Below are 24,405 nucleotides of genomic sequence, written 5' to 3'. Positions count from 1 at the left end.
AAAACTTCATATTTTGCCAATTTGAAAATAATTACTTAGATATCATATTTGAATGATTCATAAAGAGTGTCTCTATAATATTGTAATAAGTAAAAGGTAATTGGATTTTATGAAGTTAGTTTTTTTGTAGATTTGCTAGGTTATAGGGTACTTTGCAAAAGTGTATTATATACCTATAGGTAACAACAATAAGTGGAAACACACACGCGACTCGCATTTAAATGTTAGTAAAAAAAAATAACACGTTAATGATGAGAAACAAAAACAGTTTGTATTTTAATATCAGGCTGCCCCTGCCAAAGGAGTTATGCTAAATGCGTAGCGGAGGATGAGTGAAAACCTCCTGTGTAATAGTGTGCAAAGGCAGCGTTACTGTGATTATTGACACTTATGTATACCCAAGCCAAGCAAGTACCTGCGTTGAATCGCTTGAAAAATTGCAAATCTCTCGCCTTCGCATCGAATCGATTGAAGCGAGCCGACAAAAAATCGTATTGTGTGAGGCCGTGTAATAAAAATCTTTTCCTTTTTTCCTCCCACTTATTGTCCACAAGACAAGTCTCTTTTGTTTATTTGTTCTACTGCATGTGTTAGTAGGTATAATAAGGAAACTGATTTGTAACGAAAGCGGTTGTAACTTCAGCCTCCCTTTCGAGTATATCGAGTAAGAACCACGGCACGTACCTCTAACTTTTCGGAGTTATAAGCAATGACTTACGGATCCGAAACGTGGTCGCTTACTATGGGCCTCATAAGAAGGCTCAGAATCACTCAGCGGGCGATGGAAAGAGCAATGTTGGGAGTATCTCTACGATATCAAATCAGAAATGAGGAGATCCGAAGAACCAGAGTTACAAACATATCTCAGCGAGTTGCAAAGCTGAAGTGGAAATAGGCGGGGCACATAGCTCGGAGAACTCGGTTGGTCAGCCCCCAACGAGGTGGACAGACGACATCAAGCGACGCGCTGGAAGCCGCTGGAAACAAGCGGCCCAGGACCGTGGATTTTGGAACTCTCTACAAAAGACCTATGTCCAACAGTGGACTTCAATCGGTTGAAGTGATGATGATGAAGCAATGAAAATATCACTAACTTTAACGGTAAAGAAAAACATCGGGAGTAAATGGGAGCTCTCCATAATGTTCTCAAAAGTGTGTGAAGTCTACCAATCCGCAATTGGCCAGCGTATCCACTACGGCCTAAGCCCTTCAAAGCCCTTCCGGTAATGGGTTCATACTGATAACCTACTTATAATATATATTTTTATGAACTCTACCTACCGAACTACCAGTTGGTTTTTAAAAAGCATCTTGGGATTTATGGTAGCCCAATTCAAAAGGAATGTCACAGGCTATGAGACATCGCGGTACGATCTTTAGGAGCCGAGCAAATAAAAATAAAAGCCACAGAACGATAAGCGGAAAAGAAAATGACGCGTGCGGCCGATGAACGCTAGGGGATGAAAGTTTGTATGGGAAAAAATTACATACTAGAATAAGTTATTATTGGGAAATTATTAGTTATGTTTGTGTTACATATGGACAGTTTTCATAACATTTTAGTCTACAAATAATCACCCGAGAAATGAAAGACAGACTACCGTACTTTAAAACCTTTTTTTACTACAAAAAACTGTTATATTTTGAAAACGTGTATTTGGTGGTAGTATCTACCGGCGATTTAATGTTTGTGATGTCTGTGAAGAATCTATCTATCTACGATTTTTAGATCGTTTAATAAGATTTTGCGAAGAGAAAGTCCTAATTGAAATCAGCAAAGTATTCCGCATAAGATAGCACAAAGAATTTTTTGATGACTTCAATATTCCATTGTACTTACCGAGAAAGGTGGTTTTTATTTTCTTAAAAATCCACATTCATATTGAAATGCGAAAGTGTGTTTGTCGGTTTGGCTACTTCACGGTCACAGTACCTAGTCGATTTTACCGTGAAGAATTGCACATTATATGTATCAGGACTAATTATCGCGCGTGATTTCGTCCGCATGGAGGTATATTTTCAAACCGACCTGATACAGATGCTAATCCTGGCCACACTTAGTATATTATATTGTACAAAATGTTATTGAAATTCGTTCAGCCATATTTGCGTAATTGAGTAAACAACATTTGACACCAAACCATCTTTGTCAACTTCCACATATATAATGTACTAGCGTACCCAGCCCGCTTCGCCGGGCTAGATTTTGCTTTATTTTATTTAAACAATAAATTTACATCATTAAATTTTTAATGTAAGTCTCATAATATATTAAATCATTTATTTCTCTCCGTATTCATTCTCTTCCATTCTCTTCTCGAACGGGTGAAGATCATTATCTACACCCATGTACACCCAACAATAGAATATCATCATAGTAAATAAAAACTGTCAAATGACAGTTTGACAGTTCAAAAATAGGAGTGCTCCGATCGTCACCAAACTTTACAGGATTACTCGCCAGATCAATCCCGAGATTCCCTGAAAGTTTCATTGAAATCGGTCCAGCCGTTTCGGAACATACCCACACACTTTCTCTTTTATACATATAGAAAACATACATTCACCCGGCTAATTTTGTTGTGGGCTTTTTCTTAGACTAAGTCCTGTTTGAAACCCTTGCAGCTTTAGTTTTAAGTTTACTAATGTAGTTTTAACCACCATTTCACTGTATGTACGCATTAAAAGAGGACCTTTTTGACCAAATATTTTGACGATTTTGCAACGGTGAGCGCTGTGAATTTAAGTAGGAGGTCCCGGATTCGATTACCGGCAGGGGCAATTTAGGAATTTATAATTTCTTAATTTTCTCTGGTCTGGCTTTGGCCGTGGCTACTTACCACCCTACCTACCGACAAAGACGTCCCGCTAAGCGATTTAGTGTTTCGGTGCGATGTCGCGTAGAAACCGATTAAGAGTATGACTACTCCCTAACCGGTTAGCCCGCTTCCATCTTAGACTGCATCATCACTTACCAGATGAGATTGAAGGGCTAACTTGTAGTAGAATAAAAAATAAAAAAAAACACTTTGACATTACTGCCTCTTCGGTTTAATAGTAAGTACCTGAGGATCACCAGCTGCTAGGTTTGATTCCTAGTTCAAATTGATATTGTTTATTTTTTGTCTTCTTTTGCTAATTTCTCGCTATCAATCTGCAGTTAAGAACGTAGCGTTCTACGTCTACTATGTAAAGTACGGTATACCGTCGGTATCGGTTATTATCACCAACAAGTGCTATTGTCAAAACAAGAGCACGAGCGTACTATAAGGCAATGAGAAAGGGTTAATGCAGTAGTCCACCACGCTGGCCCATTGCGGATTGGTGGACTCCACAAACCTTTAAGAGCATCATGGAGAACCCTCAGGCATGCAGGTTTCGTACAGATGTTTTCCTTCACCGTTGAAGCAAGAGATATTTTAATTGCTTAAAATGCACACAACTTGAAAAGTTCGAGGCGCGTTCAGGGATTCGTAGTGGGCCGGTAATGGGTCGATATGACGGCTAATAAAGATAACTCTTGACAGAGACCCTAATAAATAATTACAATGCTCAAGAAACTACTCCACGCAATCTTAAATAATTGTCTCTTATTAAGGTAAAAGGCCGAATAATTTCTACACCGTATATATTTTGCTTAGTAATCCTCGCGTGTTAGATCGAGCGTTGAGAATTGCTTCGTCATTTCATTTATTCAACTAACTCCATTTCAGTATTGAGCAAATATAACTGCGTTCCCTTCGATACCTGCTCATGTACCGTTTCGTCGTAAATTTTAATTTTATCTCCTTTGATGTGAATCAATTTGAATGGAACAATTTCGAATTAGAGTGAGATGAACAATAAAGATTGCTCGCTGTTTCGCTTAGCTATTGTTTCGCATTTCATAAGCATTTAACCACGAGCATAAAATCGCTAGACGTCCAAAGTTCAAGATAGGATTAGTATTTATCTTACTTTATTTTCTTTTAATTAACACAGGTTCAGTGAACTGTTATCCGTGCTGAAACTATAGATATTTTGGATAAATTAAGTGGTAATATTTACTACCTAAAATATAGGTACCTAGTAGTGGTTACTCCTCGAACGCGAACTAGGATCTTAAATCCCTCTACTCTAAGATCTCAACCGTTAACGATCTAGGTAAACTGTAAGACCTAGCTTTTGTGGTTTAATTTTGCAAAACACGTGCAAATACAAATAAATATAAATTCCAGTGTTAGCTCATAAGTAAATCCCAGTAACTTATACTGTACATTATATCTATACCTTTATTTATTAAACATTACAAAATTTGAACAGATTAGTTCTTTAATAAGTACATATTTGAAAGGCTGCACTAAAACAGGATTTTCGAAACCACGCCAAAGGGAATGAGTGCCATAGAGTTAATTTTATAAATTTAAAATGCGTATAAAAATTTTCGCTACTGACAGGATTTAAACCTGCGACTCTCTGGCAATCGCTACCTCTAACTGCCGAAATTAGTATGTGCATTTATATCAGTCTTTATAGCGCCAGTAGGAAACATAGTAGTTCCGATCTACTTTTCAAAGAACCATATACACTTTGAAACAGGAAATAACAATTTTATAAATTTAAAATCAGTTGCAAACCTATAATTTTCTAAGTTATGTGCGCATTAAAATATCACTTGCTTACAACTGTGAAGGAAAATGTCGGGAGGAAACCTGCATGCCCGAGAGTTATCCATAATGTTTTCGAAGGTGTACGAAGCCCACCAATCCTGGCAAGACTGGCGTTCTGGACAACAGCTTAATCCTTTCTCATTGTGGGAGACCCTTGTCCTGTAGTGGGCCGGTAATGTGTTGATATGATGACAACATTAGCTTGTATACACCAAAACTGGTGATAAATTTCAAATGCGTCATTTCATCAGGTAAATACTATCTTATTTAGGTACATTAGGATCATAGGTTAAAATAGAGTTCGCTTTGAATTTCAGTTTGCGCTTGCGTGATCGAAGTTGGACGGTGGGAGAATGTTTCCGGATTTGTACTGTGGAGCAACGTCAGTCTGATGACCGGCGCGATCGGGCATTTGAATGTTATCTTTGTAATGTGCGCTCGGCCGCTGTCCGCACGCAGCATGTGACCGCGAACATGTGCGACACGTACTTAGTGTTGTCGCTCGCGAACATTATGATTTATTGCGTACCCCCATCGCCTTATCGCCGATTTGTATCATAGAAGATACTGAGGCTGCACCTTGGGAAAATTATTAAACATAATAGCTACAAGACTTCGGACCCCGATAAAGAGAGATGCACCGCCGAGACGCCGAAGTAGGACGGGAATTTAGCGTTACTTTAAAGGTTAAGCACGTCATTATCGCGCTTTATTACTTTGATTGACTACTTAATTCTTATGATACCCAATCCTCACTAATCTATATACATAAAAGAAAGTGGTGTTAGTTACACCATTTATAACTCAAGAACGGCTGGATCAATTTATATGATATTTGATTTTTTGGATTCCTCTAGACCGGAATAGGATAATAACTAATAAGTAGTAAATATAAAATTCATAAAAAAAAAAATTATCCGCGATACGAAGATCGCCGAGACAGCTAGTTTTTTATATGCGAAAGTGCACTTGTAGGGTCTGTTGGTTTAATCTTCGATCTTGCTGCAATAGAGCAATTGGACGCAGTTAAACGAAAATGAATTTCCATGAAGGGAGTTTTGAGACATTTGGAACTTAACTATACGTCCTTAGGATACGTACAGCCAGCCAAAACGTATACTGACTTAGTATACGTTTTGGCTAGCTGTAAGTATACTAAGGATATAAATTAATAAACTAAGAAATGTGGCCTAGCTATGGAATAGATGCAGTTATTTATCACTCCCTGACATTTGAGAAGTTATGTTACACGTTATGCAACATTTTCAATTTATTAGTAAGGTCCTAAAGGTTTGAAACCTTTCGTTAGGTTTGAGAACTGCGTTTTGTGTAACAATGTAAAATTAGTGGTAACTTCTTGCATACAGCTAGAAAGTGATATAGGTGGACTTAAGCAGAAAAAATACGTACCTTTATGATTTTTTCGTGCAAAAAATGTAACTTTGGTATTGGTGTTAAGTACTACGTTTTTAGTTTCCTTTCATGCTTAAATCACTAAACGATTTTAATTAAACTTAGAGTATATTTTATAACTGAATATGTTTTATCGCAAAAGAAAAAAAAGAATGGTTTTACCTAACTATAAATTCTAAAAATTGTTTAATCTCGTTTCACACAGCAACTTTCAGATAAATGCGCGGATTTCAGTTATTTTTTCGCGAGTAACACTGCGTGCGAATCTACTTATTAAAACATTTTAGGTCATTTTATAAACCGAATTCCGTACCTATTATCGAAACGTGAAAGCTTCTATTCAGTTACAGGCAAAAAATCAGACGCTAAATTTCGCAAATCAATCAACTTATTTTATATTTTATCACATTATTTTATCGCAAGCTCTTAACCCAGAAACCTAATCAATTCCTGCTCAACATAGTATGTATATACGTGAAATCGCTTGCAATAATTGCAGTTATTTATTAATCACCTACTTACTACCCACTTTAAAGTTGGATATTAAAGCAATACAATATAATGTGAGAGTAAATCGCGTTGTAATTAGCATTTTATAGTGATGTACAGCTTCTTTCTACTTTATTATTATAGTTAACTGCGATATTGCGTGTAGTCGGTTCATGTTAGATTATATTATTTCCTCGGTAATTTGATACAATATCCAGTCGTTAATGAAATAAACCTATGTATTAAATCGTCTCGTAAAAATCACATCAAAGCGAATGAAACAGAAGAGTGATATGCTAAATTTATTGATTACCAATTTATATAACTACATTTTGAAGAATACAAATTAGCTTATTATTTAACGCAGTGGGTACGTTTCTTAAGTTTTTGGTCAATAATTAAATTATTTTAGTACCTACTGATGATCTATAGGTATATTGTTTACTAAATAGCCCACCAATCGGGAGTAGAATGGGGGGCCTATGCTATAAGCCTCCCTCTCACAATGAGAGAGAGTAGGCCCGTGCCCAATTGGGAGGCATTGCTAGTCTGAGCATGATGATAACAATATAGCATTCAACGGATTGAGGAATTTAAATAAAGCAATAAAAAGATTTTTGATTAAGTTTTATATTCGATGGATTTGCTGGCACCAACCTATAAGAAATTTCTAGACCCCTGACTTCTCTCGTGCCAACTTTTGGTTTAATTTTGGTTGGGTTTGTGTACTGTATTTGTAATAATTATAATAGCTGTTGCCTGCGTTCATTACGGTTTTTACAAATACGGTTTAAACTGTTTGTTTTCCTTTGTTTGTGTGTAAAAAGTAACCAATGATACGCCACGTCTACGATTGGTTGCTCAGTTAGGGCGTTAACGAAGGACAAACAAACAAACACACTTTTACATTTATAATTAAAGTTATAAAAACTATTTAAAGGCGTTTTTTGTGTGTATTTATAACAAACATATCGAGCATTGCCTGTCAACTTGACCTAACTGTTAAAACTCTAGTGAATAAATTGCAGTTCTAATGTTTAATGAATGAATGAATATACTTTTATTGCACACCACAAAAAGTATATAAAAAAAGAAAAGTATAACAAAACAACGTATACAATTTGGCAAATTTTATTGTGCAATATAAGACGTAAATACGTGTCAAATAACCACCTTCTTTTTAAGTTGATTTAAAAATAATAAAAAATACATAGCCCTCTTCTATCGGATGTCGGTTCAACTAAACTAAACTAAAGAAATAGAACTTAATCCAAGCTTAGATGCTTTTCACATACCATCGTAATCCAATCTGATTACGATGCGATTTACTTCAAGAGTAATCAAATCTTACTTCATATTATTAAATCCAGCTGGCAATTACATTATCATTCAATACTTACCTTATCAAAATTAAGCTTAGAAGATTTTCTTCTACAAGTACTTTCTAATTAAGCTTTATTAACATTGATAAAACGAGACTTTTCAGAAGTTAAGCTTATATGGTGAATGCAAACGCTATATTTTACTAACGCTTCTGCTGTCAACAATTAGAGTAAATATTGTTATACGATAACGCGATAGGATGATATAGTCGTATCTATCGATAAGCTTTCAGATAAAGGTTGCATTTGCGCTCTGTAAATTGATTTGCGTAGCAAGTTTTTAATAATTCCGGTTAACACTAATCGTAAAACTCATTATGTCACTTTCGTATCATGTTTCATATCAATAACGATCTGTCTAAGTATTACAAAATAATTACCTACTGTGTTTACCCTATAAATATAAATGGTAAAAAACTAATGAGATGTATCGATTTCGAAGCGCGTAAATAACTTGGTATGAAAATAAGTCTATCAATTATTCATGTTTTAAGTATATGTTAAATCAAACAACATTTTAGAAGTATTTACTTCGAAAGCGGTCAGTGCGGTGAAAACTTAAACTGTTTTGAACAGAGAATTTACCGTCACTTTAGATTAGATATGGCAAGTAACATCTCTAGAAGTAAGTTTGTTACTTAAAGTTGGCAACGGTTGGCGATGCCGGTTAGGGATGAAATGGAAAATCAACAAAACCAACTGGAATTTTCTGTAAGTATTCGATTACTGAGACATACGAGTATATAACATTTTAAAAGCCGATTAAAGGATTGTACAATTCCCCTTTTTCCAAAAGATTAAAAACTTATAAAGCTAAACACTTATAATTCTACTAGAAACGTAAAGAAACGTAAAGCTAAAATCGATGTGTATTAAAAGCTCGCTCTGCAAGTTCTAAAAGTAACCAGATGCTATTTTTAATCTTTATCTTAAAATAGTGTCGAGTGCTACCAACAAGTAATAGAGCGGATATTAGTCATCAGTGCTATTTCTGAACCTAAATAAAAATAAATGAAACTTAAATTAATTGTTTTATCTGATTGCGGAGAATCCGAATACTGTGTACATTCTTTTACTGATGACAGCTCTGCGCTCGACCGCAAAACTGATAGTAAACGATGTTGCCGTCTAAGATAGATCGAGCTAATTTTCTAAATGTAGGGAATATGTGATAAACTTAAAAGTTTTCGCACTAATTATTAGCATGAGAAACACATGCACATCTTTTAACAAAATAAAATGATATTAGCAAATTCCAGAAATTAAATACATTAAAATGATTTAAAAATAAATTCATCGCTATTCTACGTTGGCTCGGCATGTTGGTCGCAACTTAAACTTCACATCCGCGGATATATGTAACTTACTGAAGAACTGCTAAAGCGTATGGTAAATTCATATGAAAATTCACCACTACATACAAATAGCATATACATTTAAATATAATATTTTACGTGATGTACTTATTTAAGGAAATCTATTATAAACAATATTATTATATATTATATGCCATCACACGTAGCGTAGCAATTTTATCTTTTTTTAATTTCCCCTTTTGAGCGATTCGTACAGGAATGTTTGACCACTTAATGAGTCTGCCAGTTTTTCAGCAAACTTGTATTTTTATTTTTCTTAACAGTTGCTTTTGCAGTTCTTGCTCTATTTCAACTTGTTATCTCATAAAAAGCTGACCTGTTGACAGGCAATCAATCTCGTATCTGTGTTTTATGTTTCAATTATAAGCAGTAGATAGTTTGAAAAGGGCTAGAGGGCACTTTGGCCTTAAGGTTATTATTAAACTCAATTATATGCGTCTCTCAAAGCTAAGCAAGGTTCTCTTAAAGTTAAGCAAGTTTATTATCTTTGTTTGCTGTTTGACCCCAACTTAGCTATTGTCCACAACAGCCAACACAATCCATTAAATGGCGCCAGCAACTTCTCGCCCCAACCAGCTCTATACACTAGCAACTCGTTTTATGATGACTAGTACCAGTCCCCAGCTACTTCGGCGGCCTACAACTTCTGACCTGTTTATCATAAAATAATTCTAGCGCTTTAATACACAATATACCCTGTGCGTCAACTGACCGCCTATTAAGCACTTTTTATTTGTCTATAAGAGTCTTGACTAAGCGAATCGTCTATACCTTCTTTTAAATACTCTGTTATATGAAAATAATTTGTAAGAATATATGATATGTTTAGCTGACTTTCTATCAATTAACTAAAAGAAGTCTTTATCCAACAGTAGGACTTAAAAAGAACACCACACGTTAACTGGTTTTTAAATTTATTATTATAAGAAAATATTTTCTTGCAATCTGGTATTTATAAGGACCACATTATTTTGTCTTATTAGATCAAAATCTTACAAACCATATTTTGGTTTATCGTGCTTCGTATCTATTAACCTTCTATTAGGCTTCTTTATTCGATAAATGCGAAATTACTTTTAACCGCGCACAGAACTAATGTCTCGTGCGTGCTCACATAACTTGTTAAGTCGTGGCCCTTGCGAAATTCCAGCTTCGCTTCCAATTTCCTCCTACTTCACTCGGTGGACAAATAGTCTTAAACTATTTCATTTATACGATCCCTTTCTTTATATTTTATGTTTTTTATCTATTCGCTGACTATTAGTGAATCAAGAATGAAATCCGTTAAGCCAAAGCTACTGACATAGAATTACGAATTGCGTAGCTAAATGGCAATTTATGGAGCAAATAAATTGGAGAATCCTAGTGTGGTGGAGTAGTGCACTAGGAAACTCAGCGTTGTTAGACTGCGTACTAGGTGGAAGACATTGAGCTAGTCGCAGAGGGCTGCTGGATCCAAGCGGCACATGACTTTGAAGCGTGGACATAGAAATAGAAAAACGAATATATATATTATATAAAAAAAAAAGCGTATATTCAGCAACAGAGATGAAGATGGCTCTACCTTGTCTTATAATGTAAACAATTGTATAATTTCTTGTAATTGCAAAGTATGTTTTAATGAAGGGAAAATAAATAAAAAGCTACATGTGCATGTTTTTATTCTTCTTTTTCTTGCCCTTTTCCCATTTTATATGGGGTCGTTCCTCATTACGGTACGTATGTGCCAGGTCTTGCTGTACCGGGTATTTACAGAAAAGATGTTAGGGGCTTTCAGCGTCTCTCTCGACATTGGACCACTATGTAGCTGAGTCTACCTTTTTTTTATCGTAATAATTAATGAACCAAGCAAATGGCCCACCTAATTGTAATTGGGAATCCATCGCCTATAAACAGAGCAAATACTAACAGGGCCTGCAATGAGCTCTTCCTGCAACATGCCGCCCTGTGTCCATAATTTGAGGCGTAGTTGTCAATCCTCATGTGCCCGTAATTACACCGGCAACCACGCCCTTCAGACCGAAACACGGCAACAAACTGCTTAGCGGCAGAAATAAGTATGGCGATAGTACTTCCACGGACGAGCTCTGTCATAAAAAACTGTACTACTGCTACACACCTCTCCGTCATTGTTTAACTCTTAATTCACATCTTCTGAATATGCTTCTGATATATCGCATATTCTGCTAGTGTTTTTGGAATCTTTGCCCCTTATGAACTCGTTGTGAACTTTATATACATATATGTAAACATTTTCATTTCGGTGTATTTAATTATTATTTTTTTAAATACATAGTTAATAGTAAAAAGTAACGAATAAATCGTTTAAATTTTTTAGACACTTAAAATATTTCAATAAGCTTTGAAAATAGAATACTTAGAAAAATAAATTACAATCATACTTGGGAACATTATTATTTGTGACACTTTGGACAGCGCATGTTGGCAATCTCACGTGGTAAGTGACGATGCAGGTCTCAAAAGGAATCGCGCTAGGTATTTCAAGAAACCCATAAGCTTATATGGCTTCAGCACAGCATCGTATCGAAATACTAAATCGCTTGACGGTTCCCACAACTTTGCCACTAAGTTATCTAGCGCCTCCCGAAGCTTCCCATCAGTCAAGTTAGTGTTAACGTCATTGTAACTTTTTGTAGGGGCCAGGCTATCGACCGCCGCGAATAGATTCTTGAAATTACTTTATTGGGTAACCTGTTCCCGAACACAGTAGGCGTGTAATGCGGTTATGAATCAAAACGTGACTCGAATAAATACAGATCCTACCCATACTTACACTGCGTCATCAATATTAAGGTACGTTTGAACATTGTGTTCGAATAGCGACAGTAGGTGTCATTTTCACGTCGCTTTTGGCTTATTTATAATATACTACTAGAGATATTATATTCCGTAGCGCTGTTTACTGAAGTACTCGTTAGATTATAAATAATAGAGAGAGTTAGAGAATAAATTTTCGATTTGTATTTTACTCATATTACTTTAAAACTTTGTTCTGGATAGGTACCTCTTGAAATTGAATAGGTGAGATCGAATCGAGTATCACCTAGATATAAGGTCTGTGTTTGTTTAATACACAGTAGGGGCCATTCAATTTGACAAAAAAGATCTGTAAGCTACTAGCAAAGTGGCCTTCGCATAACCGCTACGACCCTTCTGGGACGTCCAGATAAGTGTCCACAGTTTGGGAAAGTTTGTCGACCTTCGTAGCACAGTCGTGATCGCTGTGATCTTATAAATTGTAGGTCCGGGACTCGATTCTCGGCTGAAGCAATTTGGGAAATTACAATAACTGAATATCCTCAGTTGGGAGCCCTTGGAGGCATCGGCCGTGTCTAGCTATCATCATCATCATCATTCAGGCCTTTGCCGAACATTATCTCAAAGGCATTTTCTCCGTTGACTTGATACAATCTAATTCGTGAGCAACAGCGTCTACATTTGCTGCAACAAAAACTGACGATAACTGATGCAGTCGCGACCCTGACTCGCCTCGTCGCTCTCCTCACTACAAGAATATCGAACCATGCGGTATCACGGATTCTACACCATACAGCCTCTCAAATCACACCGCTCGATCGCGGTTTCCTCAAAGTAAGATGTATAATTTTTTCCCCTACATTTAAATCCCTTGACCGTATCAAGGGATTTAAATGTAGGAGAAAAAATTATACATATACAACATACAAACCAATCTTAATTAAATGTTAATAACACTGAATGGTTAAAAATATACAACACTTATTTTTATTATATCGCTCTTTTTATATCCACCCAGTTTTTACGAATAAACAATTACTTGTTATTTACAGTCTCGTTAACATTTTATAATAAAATGTCAACGTCCAAATTGTGTCATTCGTCACAAAACGATTTTACGATTATACGATCCAGTCAGTGTTGTTAAAATATACCTTTAAACTCAACAGATGCCGCTAAATACATTTCCATATATGTCGTAAATATAAATAATTACACACACATCTCTGTTTAATACTGTTTTTAATATTCATTGGTAATATGATTTATAGTTTTAATAGCCGTAGATAATTTTTGCCCTATGATTGGACGTTGTAGCGTATTCAATTATTAAAAAATTGTTTCTTTACAGATTACCTCTTCCATTGAATTAACATGTTTCTTTCACATCAAATAAAACGATCGCTATCTTTATACAGAACTAACTTTTCCCGAGGCTTCGTCCGTCTGTTATACATTCTTTATCGCGTGAACTTTATCAATACATGTATGTATGTATAAACTGTATGTAGAAACATGTACGTAGAAACTGTTCTACGTACTAGCTGTTGCCCTGGACTTGCCCGCTATTGTTTTTTTAACCGTGATAGATAATAGAAACGTAAATTTTTCTTCACGCCGGTTAACTATTAAGTAATTCATACTTATATTATATATTTTATTAATTTGTTAGTTTGTTTGTCACCTGTGCTCGCCTCGATCACTGCACCGATAATAATAAAGTTTGGCACATATACTCGTAGCACTAGCACTAGCACCCTGGAGGAAATTCAAAAAAATCAAAATTCAAAATTCAAAATTCATTTATTTCAAGTAGGCCTAATATAAGCACTTTTGAAACGTCAAGTCTGTCTGTTTGTAGTGATTCTACCACCGGTTCGGAAGGCAGATTCTACCGAGAAGAAGCCGGCAAGAAACTCAGCAGTTGCTCTTTTCCAAGGAGAGAAGGGCATAGGGTACTTTTTATTTTAGAAAAGCGGGTTAACTGCGCTGGATACTTTAATAGTATAGCTTTTGCACGGCTTTGAAGGTCTTCGCAAAATTTTGCATCTCATTTTATATTGTTCATTTTATACCGGAAAAAGCAGCGGTTCCCGGCGGATTTGAGAAAACTTAAAATAAAAAGCTAGCTAATGAAAGCAACTCTATGTGGTGACGGCAGATCACAATACAGTTGTAACCTCCCCACCTCTTCAAGCAGTTGTTACACGAGAAGACTTAAGGAATATAACGGACAACGGGCGGCAGCGTCCTCTGTGCTACTACTACTATCTACTGATATTACCAAGCCTTCTGCCCAGCTGATGACTATACCCAAACCCTCTCGTTGGGAGATACCATTAGTCCACCAGTCAGTGGCGTGCACTTCATACATGCACAAAAGCTCTGCCTACCCTAAAATTTTTGTATAACTCATAAATTCGAAGGACTTTTCCATTTTATGACGTATTCCTTCTTTCTGCATACCCTGGTTAAAAACCCTGTGCGCGCAACATAGGTAACAAAAATAAACAAACAGACAAACTTTCTCATTTAAAACATTAATATAGACGATAGTAAAGTTAATGGCCGTCGATAGAACTGTGTGTGTCCATTAATAAAACTTAAATGCCAAAACAGAAAATTAACAATCTATTTTATGTACCCGTACATCTCGTTATCTCCATAATATAAATAATATACTGTTATATCCCTTTTGTTGCGTATGCGTTTCAAACACAATTGTATGCTATTTCACTAGGTATTACAGTCGCTTCCTAGTACCATATCGGATATTCCTTAGCTCGTTAAACGCAACCGGGAGCGGTATGTGTAAACGAACCGAGCAAATTCACTCTAATTCTTGTTTATGAGGCCTTAACCCGCATAATGAGATATAAAACCGTATAGCGGCTTCCGACAATCGAAACGGCGCACCAAATCATCTATTCTCTGCGTAAGAGTATCGATTCATTTTTATTTACTTTCATACCTACAGCAGTATATTGTTCACAGCCATTGTCTAAATGAAATACTTGTTGCAGATAAACATGTCAATAGTGTTAAAGCAGTCAAAGTTCAAGGGACAAGCAGGGTATTGGGTGACACTTAATAACATATGACGCTGAGAGCTGTTTCACTATCATCAACGACCTTTTAATATCCCACAGTAGGCCACAGGTCTCGAAACAACACACACAACTCGAACTCTCAAAACTGTTCTTATTAGGCCAGGTTATTTTTTTCTTTATTTTATTTTTACTCTTTATTTACACAATACTACTTGAAACAAACAGAAAAAGAATATGAAAAAAAAAAAAGGTTAGTAGTAGAAGAGCATATTGTGGCGGAGCTATTAAGCATTGCTGTGTTTCAGTCTTAAACTTGCGATGGCTTAGCATGCTCTCCGAAGCAATTAAGTGGACTCAACAATATTAGAACCACATTGTGATTGTGGGATTTGATCACAGGCAAGAGCAATTTAGGAATGTCAAAGTCAAAAATATCTTTATTCAAGTAGGGCCTACTTGAATAGGTGGCACTTTTGATGCGTGCATAAGATTTACGCGGTAGTGATATAATGGCGATAACCACATTCGTAAACTTACAAGTAAAGCTACGACGCGACGGTTCCAAACGCGTCCTGGTCTAAGACGCCCACAACAATCTTAGCCGTGTGTTTTTTTTGTTATCACCATCTCACAATGTCATTTAAAATTATTAGAAGAGCAACCTGCGTAGAGCAATCATTCACACCCTAGCTTTTTTATCGATTACGTAGTCCTTTATACTACAATAGGTCTTTTCTATAAGCTTACGTTTAATAAAAACTTTGAACTTTTTAAGAGACATCTCCAAGATGTCAATTGGTATGCATGCATAACTGAATTTTCTCAGATCTGATCTGGTGGGAGGTTTCGGACGTGGATAGTAACCACCACTCCTACAAAGATGTCCCGCCAAACGATTTAGCATTTCGGGACGATGCCACATTTAAACCTGTAGGTGTGCCAATTAATAAAATATAACTGCCCTACCATGTTGGCCCGCTACCACTTTAGACTGCAGTCAAGGTCTAATGAATGAATGAATGAATATACTTTTATTGTACACCACAAAAAGTACATAGAACAAAAAGAAAAGTATAACAAAACAACGTATACAATTTGGCGGCCTTATCGCTACATAGCGATTTCTTCCAGGCAACCAATGGCGACCAATGTCTAACTTATAGTGGAAGAAATTGAAAGGTTGGTCCGTATGCAAGGATCTTGGGATCTCATACTTGAGCATGCTTACCACTATACCTATATCACTAACTGTTATAGTTTAAGTTTATTCGCAGCCTATTAACCTCTCCACTGGGCACAGGCCATAAGAGAGACGGTTTTAGAGCATGCACCACGCTGCTCCAATGTGTGCTGGCGGGCTTTAACGATTATTATCACAAGTTAGTGATATTAACCGGGACCAAAAGCTTAACGTGCTCCCCGAGACAGGGGGTTGACACCGCAAATTTCCTGACTCCGGACTTGTACAGAAAAAAAACCACAATACCTAACAACTACCCGAACCCGGGACCTCGTCTACCGTAAATTAACATGTTAACCCCTAGACCAACAAGGTATTAATAATTTAACTTGTTTGTCCAAACTCATTAATCGGTGAAGCCTGACCGCGTTTCGCCATTCGCGTATAATAGTAAACTGACAAAAGCGATGTATTCTTTATTTTTTTTGCCGTCCGTCTCATTAGGCGCTGCGTATTAATGAAAGTCACGATGAGTACCATCTAAGTGCTAGTGACACGGATTTAAGCGCCAACATAATATTTGTAATGTACGACCTTATAATGTGGGATACCGTTCATAGCCCCCTCGAGTGTTCCGAGAAGTGTAACGGTCCAGCCGACTCCAACATAAAATGCACCAGTTTCGTCATAAAACAGCACTATCTGGTGGCATTTTATGAACTCTTAACCTAAGATCATGTCGGGGAAACAGGCCCCGTAATTCTCGTCTCATATGTATTTGATAATGCCGAAAATTCAGAGCACCGAATTTTTTTGACAACCGGTCTGTTCGCATACTAGAGTAGGTAAGCTCTGTTACAAGTTAACCCCTGACTGCAATCTTGCCTGGCGGTAAGTTATGATGCAGTCTAAGATGGATGCGGGCTATTCGGTCAGGAATATGGCAATTATATTAAACTCAATACCCCTTGGCGGATTCTACGCGGCATCGTATCGGAGCGCTAAATCGCTCGGCGGCACGTCTTGGCCATTAGTTTGGTAACTAGCCACGGTCAAAGCCTCCCATCAGACCAAAACCAGAGACAATTAATTAGAAATTATAATTTTTCATTTTACGCAGCCTGGGATCGAACCCGGAAACTTCCACTTGTAAGACGCAGCCACTGCGCCAGGGAGGTCGTCATGGCGCTGTATTAATACAAAATACATTTTAAACAATTTCCATGGTGACTGAACTCGCGGATGTGATAAAGGCCATTCGTTGCCAGTCGTGATCCCCTGTTAGGAAGATATTTCGCTCTGGACCATTACTTAGCGCTAAGTCGACACTGCAAATGTCAAAGCTCATAGCTCATAGCTCATAGATTTCAGGAATCTATCGCTCAGTAAACACTATTGTGTTTTATGAGAAGTTTAATATATATTTCTGCTATTCTATTCGACTATTGTCATTTTCATGAAATATATTGATTGTTTCTGATACGTAGAGCTTTTTTATTTATTTCATTTAAAAAATTATATCAATTTAAGTTTACACTATCATACTTCTATAACGGTGTAATAAAACCCAATCTTGCATGCCCAGCGAAGTGTTCCTCTGTTTTACCACTTATCGTCAAGTGTGCCACCTGTTTGGTTGGTTAATTAAAGACTAGCGTTCGTTGAGTAAAAAATCGATAAAAAGCCAATAATAAAGATTTTGTATTGCTGAATGTAAATATACTTACTAGTATTAACCATGCAAAACCTTGGTAATGGCTGGGTGTGCAGAGAAATTATTTTGAGTTTATGCTTACACCTTAAAATTAAAACCAGTTATGTAAATTATATATGATTAGTTAATAAATTAATAAAAAAATATACATACAGAATTCACAGTTTGACAACGGCGGTTGTGAACTTGTCGTAAGCATATGAGTGATGACTGTTCACCAATGGTTACCAACTGTCAGAAAAGCTACACAATACAGGAATAGTACTGTGTATGCTTTACCTAGCTTTTGACCTAGACTTCTTTGAACTTTCATTTCCACTGAAGTAATTTTAAATTCCCGCTACTATTTAATAATTCTTTCTGCACATTCCTTGAGAATAAAGAACTATTTAGGTATTCTTAGGAAATATCAACATTCAAGAATCATATTTTCATACACTTTTTTATTATGGGGATGACGCTGCTGTTATTAAAATCTACTATTCTACTATCTGCTATTCGTTGATCACTTTTCTTCTACTAGGCTTTTCAGGTATAGATTTGACTTCTTGATCAATGTGTAGCGTAGTAACGAAAGCCAAATCTCCAAGGTGCTTGTTTTAACGTTGACCAAAATCAACTCCATCATAATCGTTGCAACCAATGGGAGTTCCCTACTGGACATGATTCAAAATTTTCACGGTATTGTACCGTTTACGTCCTTCCAGCTTCTTAAGGCTCGTTTGAAGTCGTTCGCCACATAGTCGGATGGCTACCAACGTTGCGTTTACCGGTCTTGAGTGAAACCGCGTCTTTGTCGATAGGGTTGAAACGGTGGTATCTTGTACTATACCGAAGAATGTTCAGAAATTATAAATTCCCGAATTGTCCTTGCGGTGGTTAAAACAGAACAGAATATACGAGGTAGACAGCGTTCACCAATGCGCCAGGCATCTGGCAAAATAAAGCTATCTCACTGAATGAATGATCTCTCGATGAAATAATGTAGTTTTTATATTGACGAAAGAATTGTTAGAATCGGTTTAATAGTTTTGAGTTTACCCATTACAGACAGAACAAAAACAAAATCTTTATGATATTACTAGCTGTTGCCCGCGACTTCGTCTGCGTTTGTTTTTAGATGTGGCATTAAATTTAGTTTTGGTTTTAAAAAAAATTTAAGTATTCAGTATCGGTAAGCCTTAAATGAAGGGTTTGCTGCTGCCCGCTAAGGAGTTCTGTCCTCTATCTCCAACCACAGTTTGGGCAAAATCTCTATAGAACAAAAATAATTATTTGAATCGGTTATAATTTGTCGGAGTTATGGTGTAAAATCGTCAAACACTCATCCCCTCTCCCAAAGGAACCGAGCTAAATGTCGGGATAAAAAGTATCCGATATTACTTCTAACACTTCCAAGAGTTTCATGAGGATCGGTTAAGTTGTTTTTGCTTGAAAGCGTAACAAACAAACTTACATTGACATTTATAATATTAGTAGGGATAATAAATAATTACATCGTACATTTGTCTGTAGTCACGGATTGTAGCAGAGCTAATAACTCTTATTTTCATAATTTTATAAGCTGCAACCTAAACTAAACCTAAACTTGATAATAATCTTCTGATGTAATTAAAACAGGTCCCCTCATGTTCTATTCTTCAACAGATCAGCTGTAACGGCGGTGTCGTGGCATTCACAATCTGGGCTATTGGCTTCGGTCGATCGAGGAAAGCGCGCAGTTATTTGGGGCGATTTGTGACAGGCGTCCGAACAGGTCTCGATCCCGCAACCGCCAAATGAAGAGGTGGGTAAAATTTAAAACTAGCGCAGTATAAAGCCACGTGTTGTCTCTTTTCTTTCAACTTTAACCCGTGTTCTGTATCCCTACTTTCCTAGTTGTGCTATAGAGATTGTTAATGACGCTTTTTCTATTCAACATAGATCACTAAACTAAATTAAAATTTAAACATCTAAAAATAGTGTTTCTTTATCCACGGGAAAGCGATTTGTTTTCAACAGATTTGACACCAGGTTGTATTTAAAGCTTACAGGTCTCAGGAGTGCGATATGCGATAAACCCTTTTCCTATTCTGGGATTAATTAGAACTTAAGGGAAACATTTATATGGGGTGGTAAGAGGGATGGTTTGAGAAAAGTTAACAGCGAAATAGGAATGTTCAAAATGAATTTAAGGTTTTGAAAATTAAGCTTAGTTTGCGACAGGCAGGCGAATCTGTATGGTGTAATTTATAATTTCTTCAATCTTTATACTCCACACCAAACAGATCTTCGGAGAAACCGGAGCATCCTCAGGAGATGTTGACTTTACAATGAATAATTGCTAAGTTATAGAAATATATAATAGGCTGCCTTTCGCGAAGTATAGCAAATTAAGCTTAATTTTCATAATATATCATGGATTTCTGCAAAGTAACGCCTGCTCCTATCCAATATTTGAATATAAAGGGGCAGCGTAAAAGTAGCGCCATTAACAGAAAAGGTGAAGAGTAATATAATAGGTTAGCATGGTATTATCATCGAATGCGGAAGAAAGAGAATCTTGTTACCGGAAGAACTCAAAATGTTTTTGTGGAAGGGCAAAGAAACAAACGCCAAAGAAGAGATATATGGAATAACCTAATAGAAAATTGACTGGAAGAAGAAGACCTGTTGCCCCACTACTTAGGACAAGGCCTAGAAGAAAAATAGACTTGATATCAACATAAACTAGAATATAGTATCGCTGTTTTAGTCCAAAATTAGCCTACCGACTAATCTAGATAAGTTATTTTGAGCGTTTGTAGTGTTATCGTGAATTGGATTATTTTTTCTTCACTACATCCAATTAACGTCACACATGAGGAGGCGACTGAGGAGTCGCCTCCTCATAGGAAAGGAAAGACAATAGTGTTTAGACCCGCCAGACTGGTCTAAAGGCAGCAATTATATCAAGCTTTAGTGGTAATGACCGCAATCGAGAGGTTAACGTTCTATCGTGAATACAGAGGTATTTCAAATTTCTGGAGTGGTACACCCATTCTTTTACTGACTTGGATCTATGTTGCATAATCGTTGTAAGCAATGAATTGATTTGTGTTGCCCCAACCAAGTACGTAACTACAGCTGATGAATAGAAAAAGGGCCTTACATTGTGGGAGTCTACGATGCGCCAGGACCTAATATTTAGTAGGAAGCGCTATTCGCTACAAGCAGTTACTGACGACTTTGTAGGCGCAGATTACTGTTCTCCCATTACCCTTAGGGTAAAGTAAACTAGAGTCCTTACTGCACAATCTCCTTGCTAGCTACTTTGGTGATGTGTGGTTTTATCCCTATATCTCCGGCCAATGACGTGGAGAGACGTTTTTAAAACTTAACAGATCCAACAAATATCAGGAATATCTTTTGGAATAAAATTTGGCGTTCTGCTCGAGTAAATAAGTGAGAAATAAATGTGTTGACAGTTTTTTTACAGAAAATGTGTGAAATTTATTCCTGAGGCAGGTTGATTAACTTTTAGATAAGCAGCCACTAATTAATCTTTACATTGCACAAACCTCCGTCTTTCTGTTGCTCTTATTCTACGCTATGCGACACGGATTTTAAAGCAATAATTGACGGACCGAGCAGATGGCGAACCTGATTATAAGTGGAAACCATAGGTTATAAACGAAGCAAAAATTCGCAGAGCATGAGCGGCACTATGCATCCTTCATAGTGCCGCTCTGTGTCCATTAACCGCAGATGTTAAGCTTCATGTGCCTGTAATTATACCGGCAACCCCATGCCTTTCACACTGGAACAAAGTATTGCTGCTCGACGGCAGAGATTAGCATGGTATACGTCCCCCGACCAGTTCTCGCACATAAAGTTGTACTACTACAACACGTATTTTTTTCTATCAGCCATCCACTCATTATACACTCCTTTCACATGCAACACTCTTCTCTTCTCTTCATCGTTCTTCTTCTACTATTCTGTCGCAAGTTGTCAAAGGCAATGCACGATATGCTTTCACACGCTAATTACGCAAGTATGTTTTATTTTTTCTACATGAACATAAGACCACTTTAACTGGACCCTCTCGCTAGTCTTGATGCAAATAATAAAGCACTACGTAGCTTTACCTGGCTTTACCTGGCGACTTTTTTCCGATATCCCTGACGTGCGTCAGCGCTCAGCTCTTATTTTATGTTGAGGACTCGCAAAGAAAAATCTCACGTATTACTATAATAATAGACGCAGCCAAAATCACAAGCATGAACTAGTAGATAATTAAATTCTTTAGTAAGCAGAGTAATAGTGTTGATACAAATATATTTAAATTTAATTTGGGCCAAATAGCAAGACGATGTTTCTATTAAAGGTACGAAGTAGCTTTTATTAACAACGCCGAAGAGGCGTGTATTGAGAATTAGCTTTCAATGACCTTACATGTGCTGTTGTAAATGAAAATCGCTCAGCGGTAATCCTGATAAAATTAATTTAATCAGAAAGCGATATCTATCTATAAATCTATAATAATATTATAAATGCGCATGCGTGTTTGTTTGTTTGTCCTTCCTTCGCACTCTAACTAAACAACTCGATTTATAGCATAGAGTTAGTTAAAAGAACGGAGAGTAACATAGACTTTTTTTTTTATTCCACCATAAGTTAGTCCTTGACTGCAATCTCACCTGAAGGTAAGTGATGATGTAGTCTAATATGGTAGCGGACTAACCTGTTATTATGCCGGTATATATGATATCGTACCGGAACGCTAAATCGCTTAGCAGCTTTTGTTTGTTATCATCCTCATAGTAATTATCATCAGCCTATTAACGCCACACCACTGGACACCCGCCTCTCATAGGATTTTAGATCATAGACCCACCACGCAGCTCTAATAAAGATTAGTGGGCTTTAAAATGAGCATAAAATATTACCATGTCGTCGGCCATACCTCACATTTCAGGGGAGCTATAGTATTTTTACTTCCACTTAGAATTAAAGACTTTCTAGTTTAAGTTGCTTTGACACATTACTCATGTGTTGAAAATAAGTAATAGTTAACTCTCTACAATATTAATATATGGGCGTCGACCTTGATTACTAACTACCCCAATTGTAATATAAATAACTACAACGCCGTATAGCATAAATAACGAGTTCGACATTTAATGTGTATCAATGTATTGTGCTTTAAACTACTAAGTGCGAGTTAGACTTGCACACGAAGGGTTCCGTAGTTTCCATTAACATTATTAAGATCGATCAAAAAACACTATATGTTTATCCCTTATCATTTATTATTATGCCGCTGTAACAAAAAAAAAACAAGTCAACAGAAATATAACACCTAATTTGTTAGTGAGAAGAGCTAGTTTAATGGAGCTCGAGCTCGGACTCGGACCTCGGCTCGGTTCGACGTTAATCTGAGTGTTAGTGGACTTTTGTAGTAATTATTGCTTAGTCCGAACCCCCCCCCCCCCCCCCCCTAATGTGGTAAGGGTCCACGTCCGGATGACGTCAGAAATCGGGACCTTTAACTCCGCCGGCGAAGGCGCCGCTGTGTTGGCTGTGTATGTGTGTGTTGCTGGGACATATTGTCAAAGTAGGACTTTATTAATGTTTTCATATACTGGGCTATGGTGAGAAGATCGAGGTCTCGGTGGAGATCAGCGGCGTGCACTGGGTTCACCGGGGTATACATTCAGCAGGTCGATCGCATAAAAAGGGCTAACATTCTCCTTCTATGCGAGTTATATATAAATTTTAGGGTAGGCAGTGCTTTTGTGCATGTAAGAAGTGCACTACACTGGTGGCTCTACGTTGAGCACCAACCACGGGCTGTTGGAGCTATTACAGACAGGCACATGAGGCTACTTCTACGCCTCCGGTTGGTGGACACAGGGTGGCACTTTGTAGGACGTGTAAGAAACATGTCCTACAAAGTGCCACTCCCCTGCCAAAGTGCCGTGTGCCCTGCGAAGTGTTTCTCCGTTTATAGACGATGGTTTTACAATTACCATGGTGTGCCATCGGCTTACTCTGTCAATAACTACTGCAAATAAATAAATAAATATTCGGTGATAATTATCTTACTACCTATTAAGGTTAATGAGATAGTATAGTAGAGCTTAGTACTAGAGTACGGAACCCTAAAATGTAATTTAATAGTTTCCTTATATGGTTAACTATATTAATCAAAACGGTGACTGAACCGAGTTCAGAAATAGGAACATAAAAGTACACGTGTTTTCAGTGCTGATGTATTAAAAAATGTGTTCATTTAAATTTATGTCAGTTCACATTCTTATCATATAATGTCATCTTGACAATAATTTGACACGGAAGTGCCAAAAATAACAGGTTCCGAAAATATAATATGCATCAGTTTTAATGTAACT

At 36.9% G+C, this 24,405-nt stretch overlaps 1 protein-coding gene across 2 annotated transcripts in view; it reads left to right on the top strand.

The window, feature by feature from the left end:
- Positions 1–24,405, top strand: part of LOC120626767 (autophagy-related protein 16-1) — a 256,792-nt gene that overhangs the window by 218,511 nt on the left and 13,876 nt on the right. For both annotated transcript variants that reach the window (XM_039894443.1, XM_039894442.1), the window contains one exon: positions 19,679–19,817. In XM_039894443.1, coding sequence (XP_039750377.1) covers positions 19,679–19,772 — 94 coding nt within the window. In that variant the 3' untranslated portion in view covers positions 19,773–19,817. The remainder of the gene's footprint in view (positions 1–19,678; positions 19,818–24,405) is intronic.

This window comes from Pararge aegeria, chromosome 10 (genome assembly GCF_905163445.1).
Source record: "Pararge aegeria chromosome 10, ilParAegt1.1, whole genome shotgun sequence".
NCBI lineage: Eukaryota > Metazoa > Arthropoda > Insecta > Lepidoptera > Nymphalidae > Pararge > Pararge aegeria.
This window is presented reverse-complemented; position numbering and strand designations above follow the sequence as displayed.